This window comes from Hippoglossus hippoglossus, chromosome 16, assembly GCF_009819705.1.
Source record: "Hippoglossus hippoglossus isolate fHipHip1 chromosome 16, fHipHip1.pri, whole genome shotgun sequence".
In the NCBI taxonomy this organism is placed as follows: Eukaryota; Metazoa; Chordata; class Actinopteri; order Pleuronectiformes; family Pleuronectidae; genus Hippoglossus; species Hippoglossus hippoglossus.
In genome coordinates, this window is record NC_047166.1 from 8,120,434 (window position 1) to 8,146,952 (window position 26,519).

At 43.0% G+C, this 26,519-nt stretch overlaps 2 protein-coding genes across 14 annotated transcripts in view; both read right to left on the reverse strand.

Moving 5' to 3' along the window:
* Positions 1-8,983, reverse strand: part of arhgef1b (Rho guanine nucleotide exchange factor (GEF) 1b) — a 39,200-nt gene extending 30,217 nt beyond the window's left edge. For 7 of the 13 annotated variants that reach the window (XM_034612321.1, XM_034612314.1, XM_034612315.1 and 4 more), the window contains exon 1: positions 8,649-8,707. The gene's annotated coding sequence lies outside the window, so the exon portion shown is untranslated. The other 6 variants (XM_034612317.1, XM_034612318.1, XM_034612320.1 and 3 more) reach the window with 5 other exon arrangements.
* A 2,834-nt stretch (positions 8,984-11,817) lies between these two features.
* erfl1 (Ets2 repressor factor like 1) overlaps positions 11,818-26,519 on the reverse strand; it is a 40,337-nt gene continuing 25,635 nt past the window's right edge. Inside the window, 6 exon segments of the mRNA XM_034611973.1 lie at positions 11,818-14,399; positions 16,154-16,178; positions 16,181-16,285; positions 17,900-18,077; positions 20,013-20,247; positions 20,850-20,923. Coding sequence (XP_034467864.1) covers positions 13,594-14,399; positions 16,154-16,178; positions 16,181-16,285; positions 17,900-18,077; positions 20,013-20,247; positions 20,850-20,910 — 1,410 coding nt within the window. The 5' untranslated portion in view covers positions 20,911-20,923 and the 3' untranslated portion in view covers positions 11,818-13,593.

Genomic DNA, 26,519 nt, shown 5'->3' on the forward strand with positions numbered 1-26,519 from the left:
GTGACAAAAACTGCTCCCCATTCATTCCTAATTATGTTTGCGTGTCCCGAGTTCATTTGCATCTTAAATTCAAAGCAATAGAAAATAAAAGCTGAAATACCCAGGCACATGCTGGAATAGTTCTGGAGGGAATCGAGACTGGCCAGAATCAAAGCTAAGGCTAACATTGCCAAAAATGCCTTTGTACTTGCACACAAGCACACCTTGGTTCATGATGCTAACTTCATGCCAATGCTGTGCGATCCAGATATGCAACATTCTCCGCAACAGGACAGATTAATAAGGCTTAAAGGGATAAGTCAATATTTATTCAAGACTGTTCTCTGTAATGACCATAATGAGCACAATGTTTGAACCCCAATTTAAATGCATGTGGACAATGAAATGACTGATGAATATGAAAGATAAGGCAGAGCTGATAACTCTTGAAGAGTCTGTAGCTACAAGATTAGAGGTTAAAGGAGAACTCTATTTGACCTAACACTTATCTATAATATTCTGGAACTCACAATAGACTTTTTAACAAAGCAGAAACAGAGATATTGTGTTGTGTAATTCAAAGCTGGTGCTGGACAGTAAGACCAACATTACATTTCAACATGCAGCTGATTCATAACTTGCCATCATGATCTCAAGACTAAAACATTTTTTTTCAAACTTAATGTGTATTACAATTGAGCAAGAATTATATAAAGAGCCGAGCCGAAAGCTGACATCATTATAGATTGAAAACTAGAATAGCACTCAGAAGAGAGCACACCTCCGCCAATTCAATCAAGCCACAGCAAAATCCTAGACACTCAGACCTCAAATATATATCAGTCCTGAAAATATGCCTGATTGTTTTCATCAAAAATCCATGAATTATTCCCTGAGAAATTCTTGAGAACTACAAAAACTCCTCTCTTTAACAATGTGTGAAAAACATTCCTGCACTCGCCGCACAATTTAACGGTTTCAGTCTTGGGTCATGTCCCAACACGTTGGGTAGTTTTGCATAATCCTATTAAAACAACAACCCCATTACGGGTTATCAGCAACATTTAGCTAAATAGAGCCTCTTTGCCAAATGTAACTGGAATCTGGGAGGGGAGACACACCTGGAGACAAATAACCTGTCCAGAGTCATAGCAGCTAATAGCCAGATATCATCTATGCTGACAAAAAGTAGCTTCTTTGGGAATTGTAATTTAGACATTTCATAGATAGTGCAAATTCAAATTAATTATATCAATCAGACCTCATTAGAGGTCTGAACTAGACAAGTTGTGTAGCATTTAAAGAAAATTGTTCATATTGGTATCAGTCAAAATGACAATGGAAATAATGAATTATTGTGCAAATGCTAATGTGCCATTATCACGTATCTGTACAGTTACTACAGTCCTTACAATATCACCACTACAAGAATCCTCTGTTGTTAATAAAGGCCTGAGTGCTCACATAAACTGTTCTCAGACATGACCTGCGGGTAAAATCCAGACAATTGGCTACGGAGTTTACCTGTAGTCTACCTTTCACACATGCACAACGCAGTGGGAGGTTTCTGCACAGACGCGTTCACAACAGCAACAAATCTGCGTCACTCAGGCGAGAGATGGAGCAGCCGGGTGCAGCAGACAGAGGCAGGAAGTGACGTATTAACTCCGCTGCAGAGATCACCGGTGTTTGCTCTTATCACCACAAAATCGCTGTTGGTGTCTTCTACATGTGTGTCTCCACTTTTTCACCGGGTGATATTCATTTTCTTTTTGTTTTGTTTTTTTCATTTTTGCGTCTGTGTTATCACCCCCCACTCGCTCGCTGTGAATCCTGCGTGTGATCCCCTGCTATGTTCTCACATCGGATTCTCCTGAATTTCAAGAGTCTTCATAGTGGGAGGGCAGGTGGAGAAAGTCCGCAGAAACTGCAGAGTCTCTCACTCTGACATTTGCGTTCACACATGCTCCTCCTCTGGAGAAAATACAGAGTATCTGCAGAGTTCAGTTCATGTCTGAAAGCAGCTATACAGTCAGCACACTGTCTGCACACACTGTCAGACTGGAGGACCTTTCACCCCACAACACCCACAATCTTTCACTCCTCAAAAGTAAACATCTATGAAGTCTTGTCTCGCTTTTTCCACTCTGACCCTCAAATGAAAGAGCTCATTCTCTGTTTTCTGCCTCGCTCACACACATCAGCTTGCCAGTCGTCCCTCTGACTCACACTTGGACGGATGGATGTAACTCTTTCCACTTTCTAGCTTTTTTTCAGAGAGTGCTGCAGCACATGTATATACAGCACTCGAACAGAATCCTCTTATCAAGGCCCGGTCCAGACCTGGTATTAACATTAATCTTGGATGATCTGATCTCAAGTAGACTACAGCTGTGAAGACAAACTACAGGTGTGAAAGTACCACTGTGACTCATTTGAGATGCGATCCCTCAGACTACTTTCAGAGGTGGTCTTGGGACATGTGTGGCTCCATTTGTTGACTAGCGGGAACACAGATGAATCCTACACCACACTGAAGACCCACCTACTAACAGCTGATGTCCTCTAGCTCCCTACAAGGTCATAATGAACTAACAAACTCACCACTGAACAAGGATGTACAAATGTATTTGCATATAAATTTGGGTAAATTAGATCTCATTACTCATTAAGTGCATTGAAGTGTTCACTCAGATGAAATTTCAATGCAAAGTGGGAACTGTCACACACACTTGTGATCATGAGGCTTGATAATGCCAGGTATGCACAGGGCCAAAGTGAGAGGGAGAGTGAATAAACAAATTGACAACAAGCATTTTGGTCCTAAAGGGATCATTATGCTCCGGGGGAATGTCCCCACTGCTCACGCATGACTCACATCACTCACATCTGCACACACACTTTTCTGTGAGAAGGACGCTTGGTCTAGTTTGACTCCAGAGTACGAAGCAGATCTGACTGACAGCAGAGCGATGACAGATCGGCAGGTTAAAACACCGAGCTCTTTGTGTTAAGACAAAATACCTGTGAGCTAGTGCTTGGCGGTATACCAGCTCATCCAGTATACCGGTATAAAACCCTTGCACGGTATAGATTTTTTACATACCGCCAGAATGTAGCATAGCTGTGTCAACAGCTGTAATGTTTCAATAGGCAGCACATTATGTCATTGATATACATCCTTATCCCATTCCCAGCCCACAGGTGTGCCCCTAGGCTTAGGCTGGGCCCCTTCTCTTAGTGATATAAACCATTTCCTTGAGTCCAATTACCCTCTGTCATTGCTCGTCATATCACTGCTATGCTGATGACACCCAACTATACCTGTCATTCCTGCCATTTTATCCCACGGTGTTAGTGTGAATCTGTGCTCATCTCTCTGACAAGTGCATGGATGAGGAAACACCACCTTCAGCTAAACCGCTCTACAACTAGACACAACCAGTCTCTCCAGCATGACATCAACTACAACATTCACTCTTCATCCCATGCAAATGTGGCCTTGTTGTGCCTTGAAGGCCTTACCTGACTCGGCATTCCACCCAGCTTGGTACAGAGCACAGTTATCTCTTGCCTCAACTACTGTACTGCCCTTCAGACAGGTGTCACTTCAGACACTGTTAAACACATACAGATGGTCCAGGATGTTAAGGAGCATCTGGTCTAAAATCAGCCAAGAAAGGTCAAATGCCCCTCCACTGCTGATAAACATCCATAGGCTGCAGAATCGAATTCAAGTCAGTTCTGCTTTCCTCTGGATCTCCACCTATCTGCATGACTGTGGATAAGTCGCACAGTAGAGCCACACCTGAGGATAACGGAGCTTGGATCAATAGCTCTTGTTTCTTACAGGTGCAATTGAATAATTAAAAACAATTTCAGTTTTTAACTTAAGTTTAGTTAAAATATTGAATTTGGAAAATGCAGCAATGTTAATGTTGTTGGCATATCTTTATATTTAGAAGTTCTGTTTTAACTATGTTGGAGTTTGCAAAATTAGAATTGTTTACATTCTGTAAGTGGAGCAAACAGATTCCTTCTAATTGTATCATCACAAGTCTATAGGAATTAAAGCCTCCATTATGTGCTGTGCATGGGAAATTATAATGTTGTACTCCTGACGACAAACAAGCCACTACAATTCCATCTAAAGGGCAGAGCATGTGATATACAGTGAAATTGCCAGAAGCTTAAAAAAAGACTGTGTTCATACCATCTAGAACTTCTGAGCTGCAAAATTAACTTTAAAATCACTGTCATGTGAACGGGCTGATGCCAAAGGACAGCAGAAGAGTAAATGGTCTGCATGTACAACGAGTGGACTGAAATTAACTCATGAAAACAATAATCAATGTTTTGTCCAACACGGTCGGTTCATTCAAGGGCAGAACAAGTCGCTACAAATCAGTGCTGTGGGAGTCTGTTCCATTCTTAAAGGGGTATTCCACCAAATACACACATATGGGTCAGTCTACTCCTGATGGAAAACAGTTTTATAAAGTCTTCTGTGGCTCTGGAGGAAACATCTCCCAGGCCTGAGAAAGCACTGATGGTGTCCTGGTGATGTCATCAGGTTTAACTCTCGTCTTGGGTTCAGAGACACATTTATAACGGGAAACCTGCTGTGAGTGTGGGGGGGGGGGGGGGGGGGGATTTAAAGATGTGGGCATTCACTGGGACAGGAGAGGACACTATTCAGCTGCATTAAGGGAAATGTAGGATCAGCTGTTGTTGGAGCTTTACCCATATCACACATGTCTGGATATCTCAGCTGCTTTGATTTTTAAAAAAATACTCTCTCTTGCAGGGTGACTAACTTTATTGAACGGCAATATTATACCACTGGAGAACCCCTATAAGTAATGTATCATGAAATTCCTTCATACTAGTTGAAAAGAGTGAAATCTGATTATTATTACTATTACACTATTATTATGGTGCAATATACTTAATATTGTAAATTCTATGGCCTCTGTACTGTACTGTGTCTTAAATCCCTCTGTATTTACCATATAGTGCATACTATGTACAGTACTCACAAATACTCCTCAATTTAATTACATCTGAGACAAATAATGCAAAAGGACAATAACCCCTTTCTGTGTTCAAAGTTTAAACTTAGAGCTTGCTGCAGAGTAAACTGATAAAGACTGAGTGAGTGCATCAGGGAGTTATTACAGTCTTAGCATGTTTAAGTCATGACAGTGAAATAGTGATAATATTTCCTCCTGTGCATTTCCTACAGTGACATGTCCAACTGTCGGACTGTCTGAAAATGGTCGTCTCTAGTGTGCATTGGTATTGTAATGTCTGTTTATTCGGTTGACTGTTGTGCAAAACAGGTTTCTGACCTCAGTGTGATTTACATAAACTACAGAGCAAAAGCGTTCTAGAGATAAAATAACCAGAAGGAAATGTGTGTTTGAGGTGAAACCGGTTGACGATCCAGTAAATACCGAACAATTCAAGGTTCTTCATCACACTGATGCAAAAATCCTGCTCACTGATTTACAACAGTAGCATCAAGTCACCAACAACCACAGATATTAAAGGAATAGAATAGTGTACAGCAAAATATTATTAGCTAACAAATTTCTATTGCTTCACCGTACATTTTAGAGCTGTATTTTAGAATATAGGACAAGAGTGTGAATATCCCTTATACTTTTGAAGGTCTTCTGCACAAATTAAGTTACCAACTACCAGTAGATGTTAGCAGGTGTTAGCAGCCAACAGTGGGTGTTAGGGACATAAGTTCAGTTGTGCACATTTGCATCATCAAGTGTTTTGGCCTCGTGTTCAACGATACAGGTCGAACTTGGGGAGAAAAAATATCATTTTAATTTCTGATTAATCTGCAGGTTGTTTTTTTAAATTTGTCGATTCACCGTTTGGTCTCTAAACTTAAAAAAATAGAGGAAATCTAAATCACGATATCATCCAGTGGCAGTTTGTCACATCTCACACTTCAGAGATCACTTGTTTTTAGTGGTGCTGTTGCACCATCACCTTTCTCTGCACGTACACATGCACAGGCTCATTCAGACTCATTCCGCAGGAATCAGTAGATTTCCCTGTAAACCGCTGGAGAGAAGATGAACAGCCCAGTCCAGTCTGTTTCGCATTATCTGCCATCAATCTAACTGCGCCCACAGAAGAATACCTGGGCTTCTTTTAAAGTTCAATCCTGACTACAGTAAATTATTAGCTTGCCTTTAACCCAGCTCCAGGACCTTAGGATACCTCCTGGCTGTTCCACCTGTCACTCCAGCTGTTAGGCATCTCTCGCACGAGGCTATCAACGACTGTTACACCTCGCTGTGGCACTGACCGAGTTTATCAGCCCACCCTCTGAGGGACAGTGGACGTGGGTGAGTTTTCGTAGCCCTGTGACCACGGACAGGGTGAGAGACCGTGAGGGAGAGAGCGGCACAGCAACTCAGATTAAATAGTCAACATTCCTTTAAAAGGAAGAGAAGTTAGCCTTTGGGCTCGAGACAAGCCTGCACTTGCAAAACGTGGGGAGAGAGAGAGAAATGACAAGTGCAGTGCTCTCTAGTCTAGCAGAGCGTAACAGGAAGTGGCAGGGCCTGCTTCACATGGGGCCTCTGGGGTGCAGCAGCTGGCTGCGACCGCGTCACACTCTCCACAAACAAAACTGCCACTTGCAATATCCTTCACAAACACACCCCCACACCGCCCTGTCTAGTAATTACTAACTGTAACCATTAGTATTATTACTCACTGTTGGTCATGAGACAAACTTGCAACCTGGATAAAGATAACGTGGTTCTTTGAGGAGTAATGCATAAAAACATGGCCGCACTGTCCCAGCCTGCTGTGTTATAGGTTAATGAGATACGGAACTCGAAGCACAGTAGCCCCTCCCTCATTCTGCACAGGCAACGTCCTCTATTTCACAAGGCAAAAATCATCATGGATAATCGATGGTAATGCAGACACTAATTATGAACGCTGTCTACACTGACCCCACCCCCTAGGTCTATATTTTCTATATGGGATGATGTGATGAGAGAGAGTGGCAGGGGCGGATCCAGGGGTGGGGCCGGCTGAAATCTGATTGGCCCTTGAAGTGCCCTTGTCCTGTCACTAGGGTGTTTTTTTTTTTGTCACTTTCTAACAACACAATGACACATTATGAAGCATTTTTGAAGATTACTTATTTCCAAGCTTTTTTGAAGTAAACAATGAGCTTGAACAAGGAACAATTTTCACAATATAATCGATGAGCTAACAGAAAACAAGGAATGACTTCAATGTAAACGTCACTGAAGCAGGGACACAGACTGATATTTGGCCCCTCTGTGTAAACTGTGGCCCCTTTATGACCCCTGGTTCAGACAAAATCCTTCATCCACCACTGGAGAATGGTACAGGGAGAGAGAGAGAGAGAGAGAGAGAGAGAGAGAGAGAGAGAGAGAGAGAGAGGAGGGACTGCAGGAGGATGGTTGTAAGGATGAGCAATAAAACAATATCAATAATATAATAAAAGTTCTATGTATATATATATATATGAACATAATGCTTATGCATAGTGCAAACACAGTGAGGAAATACAACACGTAGCTGATCTATTTCAGATTTGTAAATGTTTAGCTTAAGAAATAACAATGTGACATTTATTGTGAGGATTATTGATGTTGTCGAATCATATAAAGCACTTTTAACAGTGCAATATTCTGCCTGTGCAGTTCAATGGCTCGTGCACAACAGTTTTGACTGCACACACTGTATCTCATGTGTTTACACCGTATATTATTTATATTTCTTATATTTCCTTGCGTTTGCGTTGCAGTCTTGTACTGATTTCTATTATTCAACTGCCCTCTTTGCTGAAGGGTCTTCTTATCTTATCTTAAAATGCTTGATCTTGATATAACTGGAGCCCTAAACTGTGGCCTCCTCTCGTGTCGTGCAAAAAACAATGGAGCGAGAGGGAAACAGAGGAGAGGATCACCTGTTCATTGTTTCAAATGAAAAGCAACAAGAAAAAGGGGATATTAAAGAATAAAATGTATAATTAGCAGCTTCACACTCGTTATCAGTACTTCCCTTGTGAGAGAAACTCTCCTCACGAAGCTCCTGCAGCGAAGGAGAAGGTAAAAACAAACTTTCACAAGGTCACCGACCGATACAAACTTCCCACTACCGACAACTCTGCGGTAAACTCGCGTCGGGGAATAAGAAAAAGTGATTTGTAGTTTGGTGATGAGACCAAAACGAAGTCGTAAAAATGTTACGCATCATGACTGAGCCAGAAAACACGCACGGAGCAAACGTGCGGGATACCTGAGGTTGTTGCTCCCGCAGAACTGACGCGTGACTCCGGACTCGAGCTTCCACGCGGGGCTCACAGTGAATCCGCCACAGAAGCTACATGGAGAAGTTGAGGGTTTTTTTTTTAGTCTGGTTCTCATTCGAGGAGGCCGAGGTTTGTTCGAGCGCACAGCCGAGCGCAGCCCTCCTCTCTGCGGACTCCCCCCCCCCCCTGTCTGCTGCGCGGAACCCGCACGGAGCCACTTCTCTCGGTTTAAAACCAACAACCGCGTCCACTTTCAAAAACACGTCGAACCGAAACCGTGAGAGTCCCGAGTCTCCTCCGTGGAAGTTGTGGTGCAGGAGGATGAAAATAAACCCCACGTACTCACCGTGAAACGAAGAGAAAAGCACCAGGCGGAGAGGACTGTTTGGTTTCCTGTCCCGAGAGCTGCCGTGTGTCAGCGGAGGGGCGGCTGGCGGGGCGGGGGGGGGGAGGCATTGTACGCGGAAGTACACAGAAGAAAAGAAGGCGCAGGGTGAACAGGAGCCGACAAACAGGAAGGAAACACACGATTTAAGGTTTTTAAAATGATCCAAACAGTGTGTGTGAAAAGATGTCGCCACTTTAAATGATATAAGTTGCGGTTTGTTTGTTTTTCCGCTTGATTGTGAGTTTGTGAGGGGTTGTTTCCGCACTGTGTCACACGCTAACTCGTCCCCCGCTGAACGTTTTAAGTACTTCACGTGATTTATGTATATTATGTGAGTTTTTATTACGTTGATGAGCATTTGAACACTACTCACCTAGAATATCACACATATTTTAAATGTATCTATTGTTTTTTCCGACATGATTTCCCCAGTTTAATTTTATTTTACCTTAAGTGACCAAAACTGGGCATAATTTCTTCCTAAATTATTTGTTCCTACACAAACATGCCACACATTATTTTAGTTTTCTGTTCCTCCTGGTCTGCAGCTTTAATCTGCTCATAAATAGATTTTATCATGTTATGTCTATTGGTTTAAGTGTCCGTATTATTATTATTATTATTATTATTATTATTATTATTGTTGTTATTATTGTTATCATCATCATCATTATTATTATTGTTCTAAGCATTATTATTATGCTTGTAATTATTATAATGATGATGATATCATTATTATTATTATGATATCATCATTATCATTATTATAATTGTTGTTTATGAGTTTCTTATTGTTCATTTCAACTATCTATTGTATCTAGAGCACTTTGTTACTCGTGTTGAAACGTGCTATACAAGTAAAGTTATAAATGCATTTCACACCCTGTGTTGTGGAGGCAGTGTGTAGAGGTGACAGCTGTTTAAACAACACAAAGAACATGCGTGTTGGGAAATCGGGAAATGTTGGGAAGTCGGGAAATCAAGGCTTGTGTTTGCAGAGTGAATTTCTCAAATCAGACTTTCACCCCAGTCTGGTCTCTCACTGCTTCCGCTCCGGGTTTCATGCTCCACCCTGTGGAGAAACACTGACACGACCTGCAGGGCCCTTTCCCTTCTCTCATCTAATTCGACCTGTGGTATCGAACATGACCCAAAGGAAAAAAACTGGTCCAGTAAAAGCTTTATATCGTCATGACTCAGCTTTGGCTTCAACAGAATAAAGTCTGAGTTTCACATTTCATTCTTGACCTCGTAAAAGAAGGAGCTCAGGTCGATTTTGAGCTTTTAACGCTGAATGACTTTCAGGTCTTAATGTCCACGGTGGCTCAACACCAGGTCTATTCTGTTCCAACTTTCTGCTTTGGATGTTGCAAGAATAAAACCCTATTGTACCTTCTACTTTTTTTGTATCTCCTTTAAATCCAGGTGTGTAGCAAACCTTATAAACACCTAATAATAATAGTAAACACCTTATAAACTTACAAATGTTTATAAGACACATATGTCAAGTTAAAAAAATACTGTTATGTGTTTGAATTGTCATATTCATTGTTCAAAACCCAGAGTCCAACTATTGCCCCCCCCCCTCTCGTCAGTGTTTATGCATTAAAATACATTTTTGTTTGTGTGGCTGTGTCATTTTGACCCTAACAACAAACTGCAGTATGATGTGAACCCCGTAGAGCCCCACACCCCCCCCCCCCCCCCCCCCCCCCCACACGCCCCCCCCATGATCCACATGACATAAAGGACTCATCAGACCACGCCACCTGCTTCCATTGCTCCCGTCATGTTACAGGGGTCAGCATGAGCACGCAGCGTCACACGCAGGAAGCAGCAATGCACTCCTAGTTCTGACAGCTTTCAGTCATGGTCAGGGTTCCAGGGTTTCAGGGTTTTTTGGCTGCAGCAGTTCTTCGTGACCAGACCTCACTCTCCACATGCATTTATGAGCCTTGTGCACCCATGACCCTCCTCTACTTACCACTGCACACCAGTCAGTTATAATCTGACCCAGTCGTCTGTCCGTCACAATGTGACCCTCGTCAGAGTCGCTCAGATCCAAGATCTGACTTTATTCTTCAAAACAGGCAACTCACTTGCTGTTTAATATATTGACTTCACCTTTTAGTGGTTTTAAGGTTGTGGCTGATCAGTGTGTACTGTATGTAGGAGCTGTCCTTGGATATTTATATATTTTCTCAGACTGGAGCCCAATAGTAATAAGCAACACCTCTCACCAGTCTACGACATGTCTCATTGTAAAGTTTACATTCTCTCTGATGTTCTGATTATTGGATTATAACATATGAGTGTTTGCTGAACAGTTATTTTTTTGTTCAAATCAATACATTTAAATTATTCTCATTATTGTCCAAACCTTTCTGTATCGTGTCAACTGCTGAGAACAGATATAGACCTTAAACCTAGAAAACAATAAGTGATACACACCATATAAAGAACAACATGAGGAGTTATCATTATTTTAATAATCAATTTCTAAATTGAATTATAACGTAAATTAGTTTCACAGGTTGTTTAAGATTTTTTCTTATGGCATCGTGTTTGAAACGTGTTGTGTGCACTGTTTTTAATCTAGATATTCACATACATACCAATATCAGCCTAAGAAAATATATATAATAATGTTATTAGTCTGAATTAATTAAATTAATACTTTGGTTGATCCGATTAAGTGGAAACAATTTATTTTAACAGAAATCCATATCAATGTTCTATAATTAGATCAAATGTCTCAGTTTTAATTTGACTAATTATTCACAGTGTATTTACATCATCAGCTGCTAAATATTTTCTGTTTTTCAAATAATAATATAAGAAAATAACATCAGCAGGTACACCTGGATTATATATATTATATTTTACTAACTAAGTGATTAAATACATGTACTTTAATTCAAACTATCCAAAATATACTGTGGTGTCCAGCAGAATATTAGCAGAGTCTGTTCTCTGGTATAAAAAGCTCTGTGTCTGACAGCGTGATGAAAAAGCTGCGGTGAAGTTTATAGATGATGACAGAGATTTGATGGAAGAGTCACGGCACCGTTCATTTCTCTCCGTGACACAGTGAATCAGTTCAACAAGCTCACGGCCAACAACAGTCCACTATCCAGAATAATGTTTATTGCTTTTGAAGATATGAATCTTTTTCTTCTTTTTTGCACTTTCAATTTTTCCTCTTTACAGTAAAACAAAGAGAGATGACAGGTCAAACCACTGCATTGTCATTGTTGGATGTGTACACAGACATACACACACAAAGGAAACAGTATTTACAGCTGTTGGTCAGTGTCGTCCACGTGGAGGTGACGCGAGGTCTTTCCTGTAACAACTCAAAACATAGAGCTTTACATTAACTTTACAATAGAGCTTTCACAACTAATCATATACTGCCACTGTTTGACAAACCATAGGCATTAAAGTCTACGAAGCTGTACAATATGGTTTATTGATCAGTCTGTGCTGAGGAACTGGGCCGGAGAAAGGATGCTGGACGAAAACAGATCAACAGTTTTTTAATCTTTTTCTTTTTTTCTGGTGTCGTCAACCTAACCGGATTGCCCTGCTGCTGGCATGGACAAAAAGCATTGATTGGAAAATAATCAAAACAGATTTTCGAGAAAATGCAAAGCCCAGTATTATTCACATTTGACTAATTACAGTACAGTTACACTGGGTGAATGCTAACTATAAAAATAGGTCTACCAGCATATATTTGAACCCAAAGGGTTTGTACGTTGGGCATCTGGCAAAAATGACCAAAGGGCACAATTAACTGGGGTTGAGAAAATCAGAGAAAATTCCCAGTGTGACCTCTGTCTTCATCATAGAAAAACATCTTCAGAGTGCAGATCGTCTGCCATTAATAATTTAAACTTTGATACACCTAAGCTTATAATTTTTCCAAACATGTTTAAATACGGAATTAAATCACAACAATACAGCTAAATCTTATCATAGTGAATAATAATTAAATGTAATGTACACCATATTAAAATATATACACAGAAATATTCATACAAATATCTAGATTGGCCCAGCTCCCTCTGCTCTCTTTTTCTTCCCTTTTTGGAGAATGTGCAGGAAATACTTGAACCACAGGACAAAATAAATATTCACAGACTATCACAGTTAGCACTATTAGAAATATGGATTTTTTAAAAAAAACACATTTGAAGTGACCTGCAAGAACCAATATCATATAAAAGTAAGTGCAAAATGAACTTTGGGGCGAGAGTAACATGGAGACGAGATGATCTCTCTGAAGGAGACGTTGACTAAACAAAACACTAGGTGGCAGTATTTGACCATGTCTCAAAATTATTTTTCTATATGTAATATATATATACACACACACATATATATATATTACATATATTTATTTAGTACAAATCTGTAAAATTGGGTTGATCAGAGCATCATTTCTCGTTTGGTTTTGTTAGTATAGGGATGCTGTTGTATTAATAACTCAATGCCTTCTGTCATAGCTTGTCTGTGGACAGCAAATTGTAGAGTACGGCTCGTGATGCGTAAACGTGTTTACGGACCATGGAGCGATCATTTAGTGTGAGCGGTCAAAGCAGAAGAGACAAGACGGTGTTACAGACTGCTGATGCCCTCAAAAGCATAAGCCCCATATGTTCTGAGATGGAGAAGTCAGTAGTGTAATGGAGTGTAGGCAAGTAAAAACTTAGACAGCAAACAGGGAAACAGTAATTTTAGGAGAGAAGAACTTAACTGCCTTCCCTGGAAAAAGTATCTATCAAGACTGATCGCAGAGTTCATCGTTTAAAGCAGAAAAAGCCTCTCAGAGAAACGAAAGGACAGAAGAAGAGAGTTATCAGAGCATAGACTGGCAAGATGGTGGACGCAGGATGTATTAGCTGTGTATCATTTTGAGAGTCTCTGTCTCCCTGTGTCTTTCACGCAGAGCCAAGGAAGGGGAAAGTGACGGAGCCAGGGATGGCGGAGGGGGACTAACGGGAATCAGGCTCTTCAGAGGACGCGGTGACACTGGCGGGGGGAGAGAGGTGATCGGCGGCAGCGCGCTCCCTTTCTTTCCATCCAACAGGATCTGTGGCCGGTTCGCCAGGCTTGATGCCTTCCTCAAGCCAAACTCATGCTCGTTTTCGTTGTCCGAGCTGCAGTCGCTCAGATCTGTGATCTCCAGGTCTGAGTCCGACTCAGGGTCCTGCTTCACCCCAGCCCTCCTCTCCGTGGGGCTCTGCTGGTCTGCCCCAGTTCCGGCTGCCAGCCCGACTGCTCCCAGACTCAGCCCAGAGCCTGGAGGATTGGCCTCCGCCCGATCACCAAGTGTTGCCCCGTTGCCAATGTCCGTCCGACCAAGCGTCAGGCTCCCTGGGTAGGGTGGCAGGCAGAGTCTGATTGGCTGACCACCCGCTGTGCCGTTTGTCCCTCCGGTTTGCCCTGCCGCTCCCCTTTCACCCCCAGCTGCGTCCCCTGGGGGGAGCAGGGAGGAGAAGGGGTGAGGCAGCTGGGATAGGCTGCTCTGCAAAGGGTTGGGGTAAAACTGGGAGGGGTAGAGGGAGCCAGGGGGCAGTTTGGGGCAGTTATTGAGAGAGAAGGCCCCTGGGAGGTAGGGGTTGAAGCCCCAGGGGTAGTCAAAGGGTGGGTTGCGAGGGTACGGGCCCAGCAGGGACGGGGGTTTGGAGTAGCATGGGGCACCTAGGACAGAGAGAATCCAGAGATGGAGGTTAGAACTCAGAGGGGCCAAAGGTTTCTTGACATACAACATCCAAGAATGTTCACTAATTATGCTCGGTGGTATTAGCAATTCTAATCAGAAGCCACAGGGGCCAAATCTGGCATGGTTCCTTTCAACAAAAACCTGATGGTTCATTTATGCATGCCATTACTGTGGAGCACCCCCACTTCACACTGCTGCAGATCAGAACTAAAAAGATTCTGCACTGCAGCGGAAAAAGAAAAATGTCAAAACACGTAATGAAGTTTACATCTTTAAAATGTTGTTGTATTATTTCTGTATGTTGAGGAGGAAGTATTTGGTGCCACATCGTCACAGCGGGGCCACTCAACTTGTTGAAAAATCTATGGGAGAAACAATAAAGAATGCAGCAGCAGACCGGTCCATTCACTTCCAGAGGTTAAATGACTGACAGAGAGAAAACTGTCGATCTATTCCCCCCCCCCCATTGTTCTGACATGTGATCGTATCATTTTAGATTAGGCAAAAAATTCTAAGGTGGTGCAATATTTGAACTCGGCTCCTTGTAAGCGTCGCTTGTTAAAAGAAAAAGGGGGTAAATGTGAGCTGATGCTGGAATTCAATTTTAATGAACAAACAATGGCAAGCTACTGTACTTCCTTCCAACTGACAACCACCTCAAAGATTCTCTCTCTCTCTCTCTCTCACCCTCCGCCTCACCCAGTCTTCCTCCCTCTTTCCCTCTCTCTCTCTCTCTCTCTCTCTCTCTCTCTCTCTGCTTCTTTCTCTTTCACTCCGTTATTTACTATGCAGGGCTAATTTGACAGTGGTGAAGTCTCTGCGTGCTGGGCCAGGAGTAGCTGGCAGACACATGAATATTGAATCAGTCAGGCAGGCCTCACTTGCTTATGAAAACACAGTAATGGGTGCCCACAGGCCACAAACTGAAGCCTGCACCCTCAATTAGGGCCTTCCTGCCTGGGAAGGGATTAGGACAGTGGGGACACATGGGAGGGTGAGGAGGGTGAGAAGGGAAGAAGGGGGGGGGGAAGGACCTGAGGACAAACAAGAGTGGGGAGGGATGGGGTTTGGAGGGGGGAGGGGGGGGGCAGGTTGTGTGATGAAGACTGCATGTGTGTGTGTGTGTGTGTGTGTGTGTGAGACTACATCTGTTCACCTCTCTCGTTCTATACGTACACGCATTCTGATGCTCATACAGCGAGCGCAATAAAGCAAACAAAGGCTGCCGCATTAACATACGAGCGTACCGGCACTCACGCAAACATACACAGATCCACGCTGCGTTTGTCTACAATCAGACGCGGGGAAAGAGGAGGACAAATGTAAAGATTCGTGCGGGAAGTGTGGAGGACCTCTCCAGCCTTCACCTTGCTTCTTACCCCACTGCTCCCCATGTGCATAATTCACAAGCTAACCTGGCCTGTCTCACCTGGAGCGCAGCCTCACTCGTGCGGCGCTCGGGGAAAACCATCTCTCTTATTTCCTTTAACAATAAATGCTCATGCCTCCCTATATCCTCATTCCTGCACTACCCTCTCCTCCTGCTCCCTTTGTTACGGAGGGTCTACTTTCTGTGTATACACTGGCCACACACACCTATGCACACACCCTCTGCACGAGCTGTCTTTTTTCCTCTTGAAGTGGGCCTTGTCTCTGGGATACTAAAAGATTCCTATTTTTGCACCGGCACTTAAAAGTTTTGGACCAAGTTTTCTCCTCCTGTCAAGCTCACCTGTACTGAGGAAAGGGAAAGTGTCCCAGTACGTAGCTTGTCTCCTTCAGGCCCTGGTGCTGTGGTCCCTCGATCAAACAGGGAAGTTCCTCTGCCGGAGTCTGGCAGGCGGGGAAACAGGGACTGTATGGCCTGAGCAACAGAGAGGAAGAGAGAGAGGAAAACAATTTTTTAAAAACAAGTTATTGCCATGAAAATAACATCCTAAATAAATCAAACAAATCCAGCCTTATGGTGCTGCTGTGTTACTGCGGCACAAAGTCACATGTTGACAGCAGCACCCAGCAGAGTGTGATGCAAACAGTGACACAGTCGCAGCAAGGACAGGATAAAAAAAAAAAGGGGGTGCCATGGGAGTTGGGGTAAAAAGGGAGGAAGGAGGACGCAGAGGCTCAGAGACTCAAAGACAGGAAGAGTACAGAGTCAAATGGAGACCAGCGATTCAGATTGTGGGCAGAGAGGATAAGAGAGGGATTGAGGGCCGTTTTGTGCGAAGGGACACAGGACGAATAGGACTGAGATCTGAGAAAATGACATCCATTCAGGATGTGGGCAGCTGTGCATGTGAGTGTTAATGTGTAAATTACGTGAAGGAGACGAGTAAAAAAAAGAAGTAAATGGAACGCTTGAATCTCAGGAATCAAGGGGACAAAAGGGGGATTTTGTTTCCCCCACCTAGAAGGACTGGGGATCAATAGTAAATCTGTCACCCACAGCTCCAAGTTTTGAAAGGCGAGACTGTACTCCCAAGCTGCGAGATCTGCGTTGCTTAACAAACCGCATTAATGACCCGCCATTGATCTGATCTGACGCGACCCCGTTGCTTTCCATTTCTTTCATTTTCAATCGATGACAGATGGATACGCCATCGGAGACGGGGATGAGAGAAGGAGCGGATAACGTCTTCTTTTGTTTTAAGGACAAGTTAAAACCGTCCCCCGCCGCTGTCGTCTTCAGAGTCTCTCTCCTGATCCCATCTTAAGGACGGCGCAGACAAATGATGGATGAATCGCTCTTACTGTACTTTCAAGTTACGTGCTCTTTCTAGGGCTTCAAAATAAAATTATCTGTACACGTGCACTCACATCTCAGTTAAAAAAGTAGAGTAATCTGAAACAATCTGCGTGGCTGTGTCCATAATTCAGTGTAGAAGAATTTAAATAGATTTCTTCATTGTTTTATCTGCTCTAAATATCACATCACATCAATGGGCCTGCAAGTAAAATCACAACATTGTTTTCAAACTTAATTAGAACATTTTTGTGCATGTTTCCCTCTTTGTGTGTTCTGACATAATTGTAAAAATTTAACAACCTCACAGGGCAAATAATGACTTGTATTTTATTACGATCGCCATTAGAGACAGTGAATAAAAGCTACATACCACAAATTGGACCCGTTCTCTCGTTTAAAAAAAAAAATAAAAAACACAGCAGGGACTTGTTAAAGATATTTCAATTAGCTGAAATAAATTATTATTTAAAAAAAAAAAAAAGAGTAAAGCTGTGTCTTCCAAATTTCTCTTCTTTTTATTCCCTGACCTTTTAAATATCATGTTCTTATTATCACTTTTCATACAGACATAAATATGGATGTATCATAATTTAGATTTCAATCAGTATGAGGCGAATTTACCAGATGTGTCAGACTGTAAATGTATTTATTAATATTAAAAAATGAAAAGCAAAATATGTCTAAATCTTTCCCTCCAACCCTCTCCCCGGTCCTTCTTCCTACCCGTTGTACCTCTGGGGTGCATTCGGGTGCGGTGGTTCCCCCATTGAAGTGATTCTGGGCCAGAAAGAAGGGAGAGTTGGCCATGTCCAGGATGGGGTAGTTCACCAGCACGACCTTACTGAAGTTAAACTTGTAGGTGAAACGTTTCCCTTTGGTTTTGTGCAAAATGCGCTTGTTGTAATAATACCTGTGAAAGAGAAAGAGAGAGAGAGAGAGAAAGAGAGGAGAGGATATTGAAAAGGGGATAGAGTGAGGGGGATAAGGGATAAAGGAAAAGGGAAGAGGAAAAGGGAAAATGAAAAGAGGAGGGGAGGATTAAATATAATGCTCACATCAAGGTTTTGTATTTCAACACTAACAGAAAAGAAGAAGTAAACAAGTGCAGCGCTGCGGGCAAGAGCTATGCTGATTTCCCACTGTTTTTATTCATCTCCTTCTTCCTCAGATCAATTCATGTCTCGCTGCCTCCATTCAATACAATATGGTCCTTTAAAGGGAAATTTTATTCAGCTGTTAACAGATAAAAAGTCAAAAAGCTGAATCCCTGTAAGTGTCTGTCGACCTTCACATACAGTGAACAAACAACGACAACAAAACAAAAATACTCCTTTAATATTATTATTTTTATCAATCTAAATGTCCTGAGTTTTACATAATTATATATATTATAGTATGGATCATGGCATCAAAGTGAATGAAAAGATATTGTGAGCCAAACAATTAGAAATAAAGTTCCACTATATACAAGGCAAATAAATTGATTTCATTCAGATGAACACAAATTTGTCACTGAAAATAATTTATTTTATGAGAAGTATAAGAGAAAGAATTGTCTTCATCCTTGTATTTAATTTGAATCATCAGAAGCAGATGGACTATCAAAGCCGAAACACGTAAATGTACACGACAACGAGAAACTGCCACAACGGCAAAGCGCGTTTACAAGGAGGTGGGACGGTGAGAGAGGTCTCCATGGTAACGACCTCAGGTGTCTGCCGCTGGGCATGTCGAGCCGTCGTCAAGCCAGTTTCCTGTGCCACCCACTGAGGTGTCACAGCGTACAGTCTGCCAGGATGCCAGGTTGATCAGCGGCAGAGGCAAAACATGGAGCCATCTGGCTCAGGTAAGAGGAGCAAAGCGCTCAGGTGGGGATGAAGGGGAGCGCACAAGTGTGTGTGTGTGTGCTTGTGTGTGTGAAGGGAGCGGGATGATGCAAACCCAAAAACCTGCTGACGAGTTATCGCGAGATGCCGTGAATCTCAAATGCCATTTCTTTAAGTGCCTGGATTTCTTTGTTTTAAAGTGACCAGAGTAAATGCGCCGCACTCAGGAGGCATTTAACAACCTCAGCATTAAATACTGGTGAGCAGAGCCTCATTATGCAGACGCACTATATCAACAAACACAGCAGCATGTACATATCAGCATGTATCCACAGTGGCTGCACTCGGTGCAATGATGTGTACGTGTTTTGCTTTGCGTGGCAATTGTGCCGTGGCCCTTAATTGAGCAATTAAGTGAGGCTAATTAAGGAGGCTAATTGTGGCCCCAGCCAATTCATAACAATTAGACTCTGACGACAGCCCCCATTAAAAAGAGGCCAAAGGAAAGCAGAAGGAGGGGGGTGCGAGAACAAGTTGGGGTAGCGTATATTTGCATAAGAAAACTGAGTGCGGCCGGGGGTGTAAAATGCTAAAGGTATGGAGTGTGCACAATATTGTTTTAATCACATTCGGCAAAGTTCTGCACCGAGCACTTTACCAGTTCTGAAGAACTAGTCCAAGCAATTTCAGGACGACGCTTGATTTTAAAATCCCTATTGATATTTTCTATTTGGCAGCTCAATGGTGAACTTTTCCATTAAGGTGTTCACAGATAAGGAGAAATTGAGGGTATCGACATTAGGTAAAGTCCCACTTTTATCTCTCCATTTTTTTACCAACATGGAAAATAAGTGAAGCTTCTGTCCGAGAAGAGTAAACAATCTACGTAAACCGAGGTAAATGTGATAAACATCTTTATCTGATACAAACAGTGTAATTGCTTGACATTCAACACATCGGGTGCAAACACATGCACAGATGGCAAAACTCGCTAAGGTGATGTTGTTTTTCCTTCATACCTCAGAGCCCTGCTCAGCTTGTCATAGTTCATGTGGGGTTTGCATTTCCTTTGCCCCCACAGCCGGGCCACCTCGTCTGGGTCCTTGATGACGAACTCCCCGTAGTCCCCCTGCCAGGCGATCACCCCCTGATACTCCTCCTTCTGCAGCAGCTCCAGGATGAAGTGCCACAGCTGGATCTGTCTGGAGCCAGGACTTGACTCGGGCTTGTAGGCCCAGTCTGGGAAGGCGAACCCTGGGCAGAGGGAAGCAGGAAAGAGCGGAGGTTGAGGCTGGGGGCCTGTCGTTGGTCCCGATGTGCACAGGGAGCGGGTGGGTGGGGAGGGGCGTGCTGCTGTCTGAATGACTGATGAGTGATGGAGGTGAGGGATTATGTGTTTAATATCACAGCACGTGCCTTGAGCAATGTTAGTCTGCGCTAATGCCCTCTAGCCTGAACAGATTGGTCAGTGCGATGATGACAGCTCGCTGAGAGAGATCTGATTGATGCTGCTCGAGTCTGAATTCTAGAAGCCGACTGCATTCACATCACTGACGGAGTTAAGCAGCTTTTTAACTCATCCCTAAAGTGAATCTGGCACTAACTAGCCTTGTAAAAACATTAGAAACATACAACCAATTATCACCATTGACTCAATTTGTTTGGCAATGTGCGTGCCTATGGTTAATCTTTTGATATGAATTTTAACATGCAATATTGACGATGATGAGGATAGCGATGTTTCTGAAGTTTTAACAAAACTAAATTTGCTTGTTTTGCCTGTCTGGTTTCATTCAATTTACAAAGTTGACCCCAGTCAGGAATAAAAGAAATGTATTGGTGGTACTGGGACTAACCTGGTGTCCAGAGTGCGGGCACCGGGGGGAGCAGCAGATCACTGACGCAGTTACAGTCCATGCCTCCACAACACCTGTAACAAAACAAAGAAAAGGTGCAGACGGGAAGGAAAGACACAAAACCACAATTAGTTAACTTCTGCATAAGGAACATGAAATGACATCTCATAGAAAAGTATTTGCGAAAGCCAACGCGAGCCAGTATGGTTTATTTTCTTGAGTTGAAGTTGAAGTTAAAAATGTATAACTCTGTTGAAAACTGAGGGATTGCATAAGTGTCTAAAGGCGCAGCAGGAGTTCAGAAACATACCTTTAATCGATGTGAAATATGACGAGGTTATGTTTCGTATGTTTTTGGTTGAGATCAGGTGTTTGATGGATGTAATCTTATGTGGTCACCTGAGGCCGTGTTTGATGCAACAGGGTGGACATTCCTACACTGCATTTATGAACAGGAGGAATTAAATCAACTTTTGAAAACCAAGTCAAAGTTGAGTCATATTATACATTAAAAACAGTTTTTCTTTTAAATATATAATACAACTTGGTTATCCCAGAGTGGAGTAAAAAACTATGTTTTAAGTCCAAAATATCAGCAAAAGTTATGTTCAAGTAAACTACGACTAACGGTTAAGTTTAATGGTCGGCCTGAAGAGAGAGGGTTCACTTGTTCAGGGGTTCAAATGAGACAAATGGAGTTTGTCAGATTTGAATTCTCATTTTACTGTGAATTAAGAGCACTAAGAACACTTTGTCTAAAATGTCTTAAATCTGCTGACTTATTCTTATTGCATAATTTGAGTTGTATTTAGATGCATTTTGTGTTGGGATATGTGAGTTTATTCAGACAAAATGGAAGTTATATATTATTGATGCATCAATGAGTTTATTGTTGTATTTGTTCAAGATGAAGCTAAAAGCTGTTGGACAGATAAAATGCATTATATTTTACAAGCTCTTTATTTTGTTTGAATGTTAAATCTTGAACTGCAAAGTAACTAGTGACTACAACTGGTCAGGTAAATGTAAAGTTAAAATGTAAATCTCAATATTTCCATTTGAAGTGTAGTAAATGTACTAAATAGCATAGAGCAGAAATTCTCAAGTAAAGAAGAAATACCTCAACAATAAGTGTTGTTGTTTTCTTGTAGTTTTTAAGTAACATTTGAAGGGGAAAAAAATACATTAGTGTCAAGTTATATATGATACAATAATTTAGAAGTAAAAGTAAAGAAATGTCCAGCAAATGCACAATGCACATCTGTAGTTCTAGTCATTTTGCACCATTTGTTTCGATAACACCAACAGGGCACCACAGGTGTGCACGACAGCTGAAGGCAATCTGCTGAGTCCTTCTCCATCACATCGCTTCATTCGTCTCACGTACAAACAAGTGATCTGAACGCAACATAAACCACAGTGTGTTCCGTGTGATCGAGGGAGGCGTCGGTTGTTTTTATTAAATGACAGCTGATAAACAGTAACGTCTCCTAAATAAAACCCAAGTCTGCTGAAGGGGAGAAGGTGAGAGCGGATTCGTGCCGAGTGAGGGGACTGTGAGACGGGGTCTGGTTTGGATATCACAGTTTCATCAGGGTTGTTTTACAAAGCTCAGATGGAAGAGATGCCCTGCTGCTACATTGGTATCTTTAATGCTGGCCTCTCTATCTCTCCCTTCACTCTCTGCCTCTATTTAATTATGCTCTGTGAATTTTGGATTTTCCCTCCAGCATTGAAATGGAACGTGAATTATTAAGGTGTGTTTGTATAAATTATTATTGCTAACTCCAGGCATTTCTCACTCTCTCCCTCTCTCTCGCTCGCTCTCTGGCCGACCCTCTCTTTCTATCCATCCCTCGCTCGCTCTCACCCCGCTTCTAGCCTTTGGATTGTGGCCCCTCTCGCTCTCTCCTCCCTCTCTTCATCTTTCTTGTTCTCAAGCCGCTCCCTCTGTCTTCAAATATAGAGTTGGCATTCATCCTATCTCACTCACATATTTTTTCCCTGTATCATTCATGTTATCTCGTTTTTTTCATCTTCTCCTCTATTTCGCGTCTCTGCCTGCACCGCACTTTCCCATAATGAGACAAAGTTATCGTGAGGGTTCAAATAACAACCATAACTCACAAAGCTGCTCAATTTTACGTGGGATTTTTTTTTTACACAAAACTATCCTACACTTATAGCCTGTAACCGAGTGGGACATCAAATCACACATTGGCCTTCATTCAATTAGAAGCGGCTCCATTTCAAAACACACATCCTCCCATTAAAATGCTGATATCTGGCTTGTTCATCCGACTGAAGGCCTCAGCTGGGATCAGTGGGAGTCTTTAAAAAATAAGATATTCTTTGTGTTTGAGGTAGTAATCTATAAGTTTCCTCCTCCCTGTGGGCTACAGGTCATCAGTGCTGCATCATCCCTTTCATTTTCCATATTCTCGCGGTCCACAGTATGTATAAGCTCGTCTCCTCTGAGGATGATGTATATGTGCGCTCCCATCTGTCAGGGTCTCCCCGGCTATCTCTCGTACCACCTACGCATGCACGGCCTCAAATCTATACCCATCCTCCCTTTTCCGATCCAACAGCGTATCTATACAGGTGAATCCTCCTTTCCTCTTTCCCACCTCCTTCCTATTCACACACACACACACACACACACACACACACACACACCTATCCACTGTCTTCTCTCCCTCCCTCACGCCCCACCCATCTCCTTCCCTCGCTTCCTCGCTCCTGCTCTGTGTGTTTTGCTTCGGCGCAGTAATTTTCCGTTTGATTTCGGAGGTAATGCATTTTTTACAAATCAAAGAGGAAGCCAGGCTGCCCCCCCTCTCCTCCTCCTCCTCCTCCTTCCCTCCCTCCTCCTCCTCCTCTTCTCTCCCTCCCTCCCCAGTCTCCCATTCTCGCCCCCCTCGGCCCCCCAGGCCAGAGAGGAGATAAAGGAGCCCCCATCATTTCCTTGTTAGTTTTGATTTGGGCAGCGCAGGGCTTTCAAGTTCCCCCCATCACCCCCAGAAACATTATAACTAGCAGCCCAGGGAATACTCTTCCTCACACACACACACACACACACACACACGCACAGACTGTCAGAGACAGACGCTCACAGATTGTAATGGATTGTACATGCACAGTAAACACAGTCTCCAGCAGATATGGCACAAATACACAGGTATTCAGGTAGCCGAGACACACACACTCACACGCACAACAAACACACACAAAATAAGACATGGAGCCCATAGATATTGACTGAATCAATATAGACACACTAACACACATCTCAGCGAACAGAAAGAGAGAATGCACTTTGTTTACTAAAGATGCCGGTGGACTGATAGAGCACAGAGACGTGTGAGGACAAAAACACAACGTGTGCATTTTACTGGGCACAGGGCGACGTGTGGACACAACAGTCCAGACAAAGGAGCGCTCTCCCCACAAAAGGCCACCCATACAACCCAGTGCGGATGATGGATCACACAGTTATCAGTGACAATGGCAAGCACACACAATAGGGCCGCAGAGTTACTGTACACAATCACATCTTGATGAGAGCGCGCTCGCCGCTCAGAGGAAACCGCGGTTCCACATGTTGTGAAGTGTCGGGCCTACTCTAGTTTTAGCAAACAAACCGCTGCTGTTGAAAACCCTCTGGTGCGCTGATGAGTCACAGGCTTTTTTGAAAATTCAGTCAACTGCTGAAAGAGTGCGTTGGGTAGGGACAAGTTTTTCTGACAGAGATGAAACGATTCACACACTCGCGCAAGGTCAAGGACTGCGAAGGCCGAAAGGTGATCGTGCTGTTGCTGTTTCGCTGCATCCTTCAAACAGCCTCCCGCAAACTCCCCTAGAGGTCGGATCAGTTCTCAATCTTTAAAAAAAAACATCTTTAAACCTGCAATAACTGATTTTTTTTTTTTGGACCACTTGGGAACAGCGTAAACAAGCTGCAAATACAATATTGACATATTATCACCATGAAGTTGATATGGTAAACTTGTTAGCTCACAGTTGCTTATTTACACATCCAGCAGACACGGAGCAACATTATCATTCATTTGGAGTCGTCTTTCAAGCCTCTCGGTGAAAGTAAGACCAATATTCACTCTCATTTTAGCTCTGATTTTTCTCCACCAACTCCTGTGCAGAATATGTTGTTTCTTTTATTTATTTTATCTGCTAAATGCTCCACAGGGAGCAATTCTTTGGTGAAACAAGCTACCAGCCGTGACTGAAACTAACACTGATGAACCAAGACAGTGGGCTGAAAGTAGGTAAAACACTTAAGATGACAGGAACTGCATGGTGATAATATGGAAATATTGATAATAGTAGCTTTTATTTGCCTAATTTCTTTGTGCTTTTCTAAATTTGATTGTTTTTGTCTTTTTCTCTTTTATATGTCTCTATAGCTGCTTTCAGACATGCACTCAACTCCCAACATTTTCTTGATATTTTGCAGTCAATCTGTATGTGAGAAAGCAAACGTCCAACTCAGTTGCTCTGAACTTTTCCCACATGACAGTAAAAACTCAGGAGCGCGAGAATGCAGCAGGAAAACCAGTGGTAAATTCACGGCGAGCGTGTCGGTGCGTTTGTGACGTTTTTTAACGTGTGACGGCCGCAAAAGTGAATAAATCTAAAAGAACACAAATATCTCAGGATGAAAACAACAACAACTTGTCACGTCAACTTGGAAAGACAACGAGATCCGAGAGCTTTTGACGTGCTTGTTGTTTTACACTCACATGAGTACTGGTCTCATGATCTCACCTGCTAAGATAATAGATAGAAAAGATAAAGAGTCAAGAGGTGGGGGGGTCTAAAGAAAAATCTAATAAAGGTCGGACTTCGATGGGTTTCCTGTGTTTGGGAGAGATGAACATACCAACATAACATCTTTCTCTCCTCTGGTACATGTTTGCATCAAGGCTGGTGATGTACGGGAGCGGGGCTGTCAGTGGAAGTGTTGCAGCCGCGGTTAGTAGGCCAACGACAGCAGTAAAAAGGAAACAGTGTGAGGAATATGCTGTTGTACCAACTCGGTTTTGAAATTCTGCAGAGTGACTGGGGTAGAGGGAGGAAGAGGGGGGGGGGGGGGGGGGGGGGGGGGGGGGGGGGGGGGGGGGGGGGGGGGGGGGGGGGGGGGGGGGTGGGGGGGGGGGGGGGGGGGGGGGGGGGGGGGGGTGCGCCTGACATTCAGGCAACATTAGGTCTCCAGTGCTGTCTAAAGAAGGAAAGCGTGATGGGTCATGATATAAAAAGATAGAAAAAAACTGAGAGGCATGAAGAGTCTGGCCTCTCCCGCTTTCTTTTTCCACTAGATGAAACGGGCTCTGTACATCTGTCTCATCTTCCTCTTTTTGGTTGCCCCTGAAAAAGGGCCAACTGAACCCTCTCTCTCTCTCTCTCTCCTCCTGGTTAGCTCTGACACACTGGTCAGCCTCAGGGTGGAAGAACAGAGGGACTCTGCTATGGGTTTTGTTAGAGGAGATGGAGAGAAGGAGAGAGGAGAAACAAGGAAGGAGGAGAGAAGAGGGGAGGAATTGGGAGGGTGTGGTGGTCAGAGAGGGAAAAACCTGTCCGTCCAAATGAAAAGTCGATGCTGAATTTAGACGACAGTGGCCTATTTTTAGCTACATTTCTTATCTTAATTAG